The sequence below is a fragment of the Chrysemys picta genome, chromosome 13, assembly GCF_011386835.1.
Source record: "Chrysemys picta bellii isolate R12L10 chromosome 13, ASM1138683v2, whole genome shotgun sequence".
Classification (NCBI taxonomy): Eukaryota; Metazoa; Chordata; order Testudines; family Emydidae; genus Chrysemys; species Chrysemys picta.
In genome coordinates, this window is record NC_088803.1 from 12,582,279 (window position 1) to 12,593,404 (window position 11,126).

An 11,126-nucleotide genomic window follows, 5' to 3' on the forward strand; every position below is an offset into this window, starting at 1 on the left:
AATAGGGAAAGTGGCTAGGCAAAGGCTTGATTTCGTGGGTAGGCTGCTCCTTTTCAGGCCCAATGATCCCAAAACTCAGGATGACAACTGGTGTAGTTCATAGGGTCTGCTGTAGCAGGGATGCCCTGCACTGAGGATGACTGAATTTAGTAAACTAAGATAATTATTAAACAAATGTCTGTTAAAAGGCATTAATATTGATTTAATACTACTAATTCAAGGAGGGAATAATAATAACTTCTTCATACTAATTATTACAGTTTTCTCTCTAGACATGTTTTGAAGCTAGTAAATGGAACAGCAGAACCTCAGCTCCACAGTGACAGAATTTGTCCTCTTGGGCCTCATCCAGAATCCTGACCTGCAACGATGTCTCTTCGTCATCTTCTTCATAGTCTACCTGACAACCTGGTTGGGAAACTTCACCATCATCACCACTGTGATCACCAGCCACCAGCTCCACACCCCCATGTACTTCTTGCTGGCCAACTTGGCTTTCCTAGATGTCAGTGACTCATCAGTCAATGCTCCAAAATTGCTGTTGGGTCTCCTCTCCCAGCACAGAATGATCTCGTTCAATGAGTGCATCCTCCAAATGTTCTTATTCCACTTCATTGCCGGTGCTATGGTTGTTGTCCTTGTGGTGATGGCTGCTGATCGGTACATAGCCATCTATAAACCACTGCGGTACTTGACTAGTATGAACCGTGTTGTGTGCATGAGGCTGGTGACAGGGGCATGGTTGGGTGGATTGGCTCACTCTGCTGTTCAGATTGGATTGATCCTCCAGTTGCCTTTCTGTGGTCCAAATATCCTGGACAATTTCTACTGTGATGTCCAACAAGTCATCAAACTGGCCTGCACGGACACCTACTTGGTTGAGCTTCTGATATTTTCCAATGGTGGGATGCTTGTCATAGTAATGTTCATCATCCTGCTCATTTCATACACCATCATCTTTGTCAAGATAAAGAAACATGTTACAGATGGAAAGCGCAAAGCTCTGTCTACCTGTGGATCCCAGATCACAGTTGTGTGTTTACAATTCACACCCTGCATCTTCATCTATGCTCGGCCCTTCCGGAAATTGCCCATGGACAAGTTGGCTTCAATCATTTACACTGTAATCAGCCCAATGCTGAACCCAATCATCTACACCCTGAGAAACGCTGAGATGAAAAAGGCCATTAGGAGACTGATGAGCAGAATTCTGTCCTGGGGGAAGAAACTATAAAGACAGAATGTATCGTGAATTATCTTTCCCCCCCAATTATGTTATTATTGTCCTAAATGAACTTTCCATCAGAGTTTTTATAATACATATCTTTAATCCCTATTTTTAACATTTAAAAAAATCATGTTGTTCAACCTCTTAGCATGAAGTTTGTAATCATTGTGTTCAAATTCCAAACATGGAAATGATTCAATACATACTCTACTTGACCCCAATTCATAGAATAATAGAATCATAGAATATCAGGGTTGGAAGGGACCTCAGGAGATCATCTAGTCCAACCCCCTGCTCAAAGCAGGACCAATCCCAACTAAATGAATTAATGGATCTTTCCCTTTTTCTCCATTAGAAGGTTTTCCCATACTTTATTTCCCTTTGCCATTAATGTTGGTGGATCTATCCTTCTCCAAACATGAACTATCAAATATCTTGTTACCAGAAGTAATTGTGTTACCAGTGTGCCCTTCCCTCAGTGAGTAACCAACTTTGAAAAATAATTCTGGGTTCTATAGGTGGCCTACCTTTAGTATTCGTGAGAAATCTGTTTAATTTGTCAAAAAATATTGTCTAATTTCTGTACTATTATCTTAATGCAATCCCAGCATATATGCCTGCACACCTTCTCTAGCCATTATGTTTCCCTTTCTTATACATTTTCCTGAGCTTAAGTGGACTGACTTAGCATTGATGAAGTATTTTATAATACTTTTCCTGAATAGTTGCAAATATAGATATATTTTTAGCTTCCTCTAGATGCTCTCCAGTCTTCCAAGTGATATCTGCTTTTATATACTTTCCCCATTTTTTTCATAAATGTGCTCTTCTCTTCTAGATAAATCAGTAACAATAATACTCAATATAAAAGTTGGGGTCTCACATTTCATAGCTTCTGTCAGCTGAGCCCCTTGCACACATCAGGGGCTCCTTGCTTTCCTCCTTTCCCCCCACCAGCTCCCTGTGTGCCACCCTCTCATCCCCCTCTGTTTCATGGACTAAATAGCTACTTTGCACAAACAGTATGCAATGCATCAATGTTTAATTTATTTTAATTTTGCTAAATTGAAAATAATTTATACCAATATAATTATTCATATTGAACAAGAAATAGTTCCCAGCCATTTTATATTCATTCAATGTTAAGTTAAGAAAATTGTAAGTTTTACATAACATGAAAATATATAAACGACCTTACGGGGTCAAACCAATGGTCCATCTAGTCCAGTATCCTGTCTTCTGACAGTGGCCGATGTCAGGTACTTCAATGGAATGAACAGAACAGGGAAATTATTGATTGATCCATCCCCGGCAGTGATCCAGTCCCATCCACTGGCAGTCAGAGGCTTAGGGACACACAGACCATTGAGTTGTACCCCTGACCATCTTAGCTAATAGTCATTGATGGATCTATCCTCCATGAACTTATCTGATTCTTTTTTATATTTTAGGACTTCACAACATCCCCTGCAACTAATTCCACAAATTGACTGAGCATTGTGTGAAGAAGTACTTCCTTTTTCGTTTTAAATGTGCTGTCTATTAATTTCATTGGGAGACCCCTGGTTCTTGTGTTATGTGAAGGGGTAAATAACACTTCCTTATTCACTTTCTCCACACCTGTCACAATTTCATAGACCTCTATCATATCCCATTTAGTCATCTATTTTCCGAGATGAAAAGTCCCAGTCTTTTTAATCTGTCCGCATAAAGAAGTTGTTATATTCCCTTAATCATTTTTGTTGCCCTTCTTTTTACTTTTTCCAATTCTTCTGCATCTTTTTTGAGATGGGGTGACAGAACTGCCCACAGTTTTCAAGGTGTGGGCATACCATGGATTTATATAGTGTCTATGATATTTTCTGTCTTATTATCTATCCCTTTCCTAATGGTTCCTAAAATACTCTTTGGATTTTTTGGCTGCATCTGCACATTGAGATGTTTTCAGAGAACTATTCACAATAACTCTAAGTTCTCTTTCTTGAGTGGTAACACCTAATTTAAACCCCATCATTTTGTATGTATATTTGGGTTTATGTCCAATGTGCATTACTTGGCATTTATTGACATTTTATTTCATTTGCCACTTTGTTGCCCAGTCACCCAGTTTTGTGAGATCCCTTTGTAACTTTTCACAATCTGCTTTGAACTTAACTATCTTGAGTAATTTTGTATCATCTTCAAATTTTGCCACCTCATTGTTTATCCATTTTTTCCAGATCATTTATGAGTAAGTTGAACAGCACTGGTCTCAATACAGATCGCTGGGGGACACCACTATTTACCTCTTTCCATTCTTAGAACTGACCATTTATTCCTACCCTTTGTTTTCAGTCTTTTAATCAATTACTGATTCATGAGAGAACTTTCTCTCTTATGCTCTGACTGCTTATTTTGAATAGGAGCCTTTGATGAGGGACATTGTCAAAGGTTTTCTGAAAGGCCAGGTACACTGGATAACCGTTGTTCATATGTTTGTTGACCCCCACTCCTCAAAGAATTCTAGCAGAGGAGAGAGTAGAAACTAGATCAACCGAATGGGCCAAATTTATCCCAGGAAGAAATCCAAAGATTTCCAATGAGAGGCATTAGGAAAGGGAACAAGGGGATTTGTGGCAGAATCTGGAACTATACAGTGTACTCCTGCACCAGGATGTGAACTATGACTAGGATTTTCAGAACAGCTTAAGGAAATTATGTGCCCAACTCAAATCAACTACCCAAGGGGATTTATGTACATAACTCCATTAGATCTCTTTTACTATCCCATCCTTAATACACAAATATTACTGTCATTTGCCCTGTTGTTCCTTCCATCACCCAAATCAGCCAGATCATTCAGCATGGGACTAAAGTCTTACATTTTTCATTTGGAATGCATAGAAGCCCAGGTAGCAGCTGTACAATATTTTCCCACTCACTTGAAATGTGCTCAAACACCAGCACCCTAGTGCAAGCCCAAATCTGTAAACCTTTCTTTGCCATGAAGACATAATCTCTGTCTATCTAATCATGGTATTCTGTCTGCATTTGACTACATCTACATGGAATGCCAGGTCAGTGTATGTGATGGCACTTCTCCATTTACACAAAGGTTATAATGAAATGACCCCTCACAAATATCTTACCCCAGTGATTATGTCACTACTGAGTTTATCCCAGAGCCTTTGGGCAGAAACTCATCAGCATTAAGCATGGATGTCAATGGAGCGACTGTGCACAGATCAAGCTGAGCTGGAAGTCAAACACTAACAAAACTTCCACTCATCTTCTCCAGGGTGCCTTTAGCCATATTTGGATCCTTGTGTGTATTAACCATTTGCCAAACCTGGATCCCGTCAAAAGGAGAGGTTAAATCCCGGGGACAAAAATAGGATAACATTTTTGACCTCTTTTTCCCAAATCAGCTTCTCTTTAGGACACATGTCAAAACCCTGCTCCTCCAGAAAGCCTTTCCATCCTAGGAAAAAATGCCATGGTTTTGATGTATGTCTTTAGGTACAAAATAATAAAAGGATGCATATTCAAGGCTCCAGGCACCCTTATTAACCATCAATAACACAATAAAATCATAGATGCATTAACATAATAATCTGTGTTTTTGTGGGGAACAAACCTTCTCCCTCAGAAAACCCCATTAAAGAGATGACATATGGGTAGACTAGGAAATAACAAAACATTGACTACTGCATGTAACTAATCATTCCTATTCCCCAAGTATATCTACCCCCAGAAAACTAAACATCTGGAACAATGAGACAAATCAATCAATCAATTGCTAAAACAAACACAATTAGATAAGCCAAACTATAAAATGCCCAAAATCTCCATCCCCAAAAAGAGCTTTTTAACCCCCAAAAGGAGAAGAACCAGATGGTCCATAAAGTCCACTAGAGACTTGCTCGTGCTATTGATTTTGTCTGGAAAGTGCTCAGGTAGAGTGGTGATGGATTGCAGTATAAAACTCTAAAAAAACACACAGATAGATTTTGATTTTATTTACACTTCTGGAATCCTAAATATAAGAACATAAAAATGGCCATACGGGGTCAGACCAAAGGTCCATCTAGCCCAGTTTCCTGTCTACCTACAGTGGCCAATGCCGCGCCGCAGGGGACACGGGGGGCGGGGGAACACGGGGAGACCCGAGCCGCGCCACGCCACGCCACGGGGAGGACGGGGGGACACGGGGAGACCCGAGCCGTGCAGCGGGTGGGGCGGGGGGGGGATACGGGGAGACCCGAGCCGCGCCGCGGGGGGGACGGGGGGGGACACGGGGAGACCCGAGCTGCACCGCGGGGGGACACGGGGGGGCGGGGCCCTCTTGGCGCGGGGGCCAATTCAGCCGAATCAGCTGAATCGGCCTAAAGCCGGCCCTGGTGTTAAGCTTCTGGAGCCTGAAGGGAGTCATAGAATCATAGAATCATAGAATATCAGGGTTGCAAGGGATCTCAGGAGATTATCTAGTCCAACCCGCTGCTCAAAGCAGGACCAATCCCCAACTAAATCATCCCAGCCAGCAGGGCCGGCTCCAGGCAGAAGACGAGCAAGCTCGTGCTTGGGGCAGCAGATTCTACGGGGCAGAATTCCACCCAATCCTAGGGCAGCATGGCTGCTTTTTTTGTTTTGTTTTGTTTTTTGTTTGCTGATCCAGCCACCCTGTAGAGGGTGGCGGTGCAGAGGAGGGGAGCGCCGTGCTGGGAGCGGGCTGCGTGCTTCATCTGCCCCAGCCGGTGTCAGGTCTGTAGCAAGCCCGGCAGGGCAGCCCACATTCTTCCCTCCCCACCAACCAGAGCGGCGTGGAGCCCTCCCAGCAGGCAGCGGGGCGGTCAGGGCTGCGAGGCGAGCGCCCCGGTTAAGCCCTGGCCGCCCCCTCTCTCTCTCCCCCCGCTTCCGCCTCCTCCCCCTGCTAGCCAGGGAACATCTGCTGTGCAGGGAGTCACCCTGCACCCTGGCTCCGGACGCCCCCCAGGTTTCTTTTTTTCCCTTCCTTTGCCACTCTGGCCGTGCCACAAGTATTTTTTTTCCTATTTTGCCACACTGAGGTGTTTTTTTTTTTTTTTTTTGCTTGTGGAGGCAAAAAAGCCAAAGCCGGCCCTGCCACTTGTCCTTGTTGAACCTCATCAGATTTCTTTTGGCCCAATCCTCTAATTTGTCTAGGTCCCTCTGTATCCTATCCCTACCCTCCAGACTCCCCAGTACTCAAACTTGCCTCTCTCCCACAACACCATCCCAAATATGTGAAGCTTCTGGTTTCACTCCCTCAAGGGCGTGCAATAGTTTTTGAAGCAATAACACACACACACACACACACACACACACACACACACACACACACACACACAAACAAACTTTTTTCAATCTGTCAACTTTATACTCTTTGTATTTAAGCATATAAAGCTCAGGGGAGTACAAATCACACAATGCCATAAACATCCTAAACTCACTGTTCCTCATCAACTCACCCTTCCCTTGGGGTTCCTCTGTGTTCTGCGAGGCAGGCAGGATCCACCATCCACTGCTTACTCTGCCCCTGCCCGACCCTCCCTAATCTTACTCCAGTGCAAGATGGCTTTCTCCCCCAGTTGTCCCCTATCAGTCTATTTAGAGACTCCTGCTGGGGGTCACCTGCTGCTTTTGTTCTGCTTTTTGCTAATTTTCCTCTGCTCTCAAAGCCCTCTGACTTAAGACAGGAGGAGGACATGCCTTCTCCCAGCTAGAGCAAACCCACTGACAAATGACTAGGGAGGAGTATAAAAATATTGCTCAGGCATGCAGGAGTGAAATCAGGAAGGCCAAATCACACTTGGAGTTGCAGTTAGCAAGGGATGTTAAGAGTAACAAGAAGGATTTATTCAGGTATTTTAGCAGGTCAAGGAAAAGTGCGGGGAAGGTAACCTACTGACAGAGGATGTGGAAAAGCTAATATACTCAATGCTTTTTTGCCTATGTCTTCACAAACAAAGTCAGCTCCCAGACTGCTGCACTGGGCAGCACAGCATGGGGAGGAGGTGACCAGCCCTCTGTGGAGAAAAACGTGGTTCAGGACTATTTAGAAAAACTGGATGAGCACAAGTCCATGGGGCCAGATGTGCTGCATCCAGCAGATGTGATTGCAGAGCCATTGGCCATTATCTTTGAAAACTCATGCGGATCAGGGGAGGTCCCAGATGACTGGAAAAAGGCTAATGTAGTGCCCATCTTTAAAAAAGGGAAGAAGGAGGATCCGGGGAACTATGGGCCAGTCAGCCTCACCTCATTCCCTGGAAAAATCATGGAGCAGGTCCACAAGGAATCAATTCTGAAGCACTTAGAGGAGAGGAAAGTGATCAGGAACAGTCAGCATGGATTCACCAAGGGCAAGTCATGCCTGACTAACCCAGTTGCCTTCTATGAGGAGATAATTGGGTCTGTGGATGCGGGGAAAGCAGTGGATGTATTATTCCTTGACTTTAGCAAAGCTTTTGATACGGTCTCCCACAGTATTCTTGCCAGCAAGTTAAAGAAGTATGGGCTCGATGAATGGACTATAAGGTGGATAGAAAGCTGGCTAGATCATTGGGCTTGACAGATAGTGATTAATGGCTCCATGTCTAGTTGGCAGCCGGTATCAAGCGGAGTGCCCCAAGGGTCTGTCCTGGGGCTGGTTTTGTTCAATATCTTCATTAATGATCTGCAAGATTAATGGCGTGGATTGCACCCTCCGCAAGTTTGTAGATTACACTAAACTGGGAGGACTGGTAGATACACTGGAGGAAAGGGGTAGGATACAGAGGGACCTAGACATATTAGAGGATTGGGCCAAAAGAAATCTGATGAGGTTCAAAAAGGATAAGTGCAGAGTCGTGCACTTAGGATGGAAGAATCCCATACACTGCTACAAACTAGGAGCCGAGCGGTTTAAGTAGCAGTTCTGCAGAAAGAAGAACAGGAGTACTTGTGGCACCTTAGAGACTAACAAATTTATTAGAGCATAAGCTTTCGTGGACTACAGCCCACTTCTTCGGATGCATATAGAATGGAACATATATTGAGGAGATATATATACACACATACAGAGAGCATAAACAGGTGGGAGTTGTCTTACCAACTCTGAGAGGCCAATTAAGTAAGAGGAAAAAAAAAAACTTTTGAAGTGATAATCAAGCTAGCCCAGTACAGACAGTTTGATAAGACGTGTGAGAATACTTACAAGGGGAGATAGATTCAATGTTTGTAATGGCTCAGCCATTCCCATTCCTTATTCAAACCGGAGTTGATTGTGTCTAGTTTGCATATCAATTCTAGCTCAGCAGTCTCTCGTTGGAGTCTGTTTTTGAAGTTTTTCTATTGTAATATAGCCACCCGCAGGTCTGTCACTGAAGGACCAGACAGGTTAAAGTGTTCTCCCACTGGTTTTTGAGTATTTTGATTCCTGATGTCAGATTTGTGTCCATTAATTCTTTTGCGTAGAGACTGTCCGGTTTGGCCAATGTACATGGCAGAGAACCTAGGGGTTACAGTGGATAGGAAGCTGGATATGAATCAAGAGTGTGCCCTTGTTGCCAAGAAGGCTAACGGAATTTTGGGCTGTATACGTAGGGGTATTGCCAGCAGATCGTGGGACTTGATTGTTCCCTTCTATTCGGCATTGGTCAGGCCTCATCTGGAGTGCTGTGTCAAGTTTTGGGCCCCACATTACAAGAAGGATGTAGAAAAAATTGGAAAGAGTCCAGTGGAGGGCAACTAAAATGATTAGGGGGCTGGAGCACATGATTTATGAGACGAGGCTGACGGAACTGGGATTATCTAATCTGCAGAAGAGAAGACTGAAGGGGGAATTGATAGCTGCTTTCAACTACCTGAAAGGGGGTTCCAAAGAGGATGGATCTAGACTGTTCTCAGTGGTAGCAGATGACAGAACAAGGAGTAATGGTCTCAAATTGCAGTGGGGAAGGTTTAGGCTGGATATTAGGAAAAACATTTTCATTGGGAGGGTGGTGAAGCACTGGAATGTGTTACCTAGGGAGGTGGTGGAATCTCCTTCCTTAGAGATTTTTAAGGTCACTCTTGACAAAGCCCTAGCTGGGATGATTTAGTTGGGGATTGATATTGCTTTGAGCAGGGGTTTGGACTAGATGACCTCCTGAGATCCCTTCCAACCCTGTTGTTCTATGATTCTATGATTCATTGTCTCAAGGAGTTTTACTTGTATTTAAATGATCATTGATTGCTGATCACTCCACAAATCAGGAGTATTCAGATAGAATTCCCCATTCATCACATGTTTCCCCTTTCCAGAAAGAACAGGGCAAGGGTATGCAACAGGTACCCCAGTGATTTTCTGGCTCCCCACTCCTAGACAGACCATCTGCTGTTACTACTTCTCCATATGAACTTCATACATTCAGTCAGCCAATGAGCAATTCTGGTGACCATACCAAATACAGCTTCATGACAACAATGTAGGTCAATTCCTCTGTTGATGCCTCCAGTGGTTGCTTCATACACATTTGGGCTTTTCTCACCCTTTTCCTCATATCATGGATTTCTCAGCACTCTTTACCATGCATAAGCTTCTTTGGTGTCCATATTAACTCAGGCTACAGGCATCATACCCATAACTGTTTGCCTGCTAGCTCCAAACCAGCCACACCCTTATTTCCTTCCTCTGGGGTCCCATGGACATGACTTGACCCTCTTCTCCTCCTTTATTTCCCCATTGTGTTCCAAAAAAGGGCACCCACTGTAGCTATAGGCTGCTCGGTTCTCACCTCTCTCAGGCAGAGACTCACATCCCCACTCTCTCCTGATCAGGGGTTTTCTAAGCTGCACAGCCTCCTGCTTACACTGTGCTATTCCCAGAAAGCCAGAGTGTCTAAACAAGTTTACAGCCACACATTGTTTTTTCTACAGAGACTATAAACAGTGTAAATGCCCACAGGTATAGACCACAGAGCCATTTTGAAGCAAGCACATTTATTCTTAAGGTAAAAGAATTACCGAGAAGCTGTATTAAAAATAAAATAACCTACACACATGATAATAAACTTACCAGACATCATCCTGGTAGGAGTAACCCACCAAGGCATTTTTCTGTGCTCACATCCAATCTCTCCCCTCGAGAAGTTACATAAAATCCCGGCCCACACTAATGCATACATTTTGCATTTAGTACAATGGACTCCAGAGACACTTAAAGTGGATAAACACCAGGGAAGAAGAAGATGCTACAGGACCATGTTGGCACAGCACAAAATGGAGATAAACTGGTCATGAGTAAATTCAGGCTGGAAATCAGAAGAAGGTTTGCAGCCGTCAGAGAAGTGAAGTTCTGGAGCAGGTTTGCAATTACAGTATTACTTCAAAATATTAGTGTTTCCCACTGCTGTTTAAAGCGTGGTTTCCAATTAAGAGAGTCAGAAATTGTCCATCTTTAAAGAGTTCCAGTTGTATTTTTTTAAATTGGTCAGTACATGAATTCCCTAATATATTTAATAGAAACAGTAACTTACTGTGCTGTTCATTGCGGATTTTACTCCAACTTGCTTAGTGTTTGATCCTCCAGCTCCAAGAATCTATCTATCTATCTATCTATCTATCTATCTATCTATCTATCTATCTATCTATCTATCTATCTATCTATCTATCTATCTATCTATCTATCTCAGTGTCCACTTCCACTGTATTATCTAAATGTCAGAGGGACAGATTTCAAAGAATCCTTTCACCTGAACACTCTGAGACTGACCTGACAGAACTAGACTCAAAACTGTTGCTCTCTGCAGAGGAGCCGTGTGTAGCTGAGTCTGATTGTCAGTGACATTAGGAGACTCATGCTGTAGAAGACAATTTATCCATTTCTGTTTCCTAAGGGCTTCCTAGATTCACTCCCTGAAGCCCTGCACAGCTCAGAAGC

General features: G+C 43.4%; 1 protein-coding gene across 1 annotated transcript; it reads left to right on the plus strand.

The window, feature by feature from the left end:
- The first annotated feature begins 292 nt into the window (after positions 1 to 292).
- On the plus strand, positions 293 to 1,234 carry LOC101935612 (olfactory receptor 4D9-like). Its single transcript, XM_005310441.3, has one exon. The coding sequence runs from the start codon at positions 293 to 295 to the stop codon at positions 1,232 to 1,234; it is 942 nt and encodes a 313-aa protein (XP_005310498.3).
- The last annotated feature ends 9,892 nt before the right edge of the window (positions 1,235 to 11,126 follow it).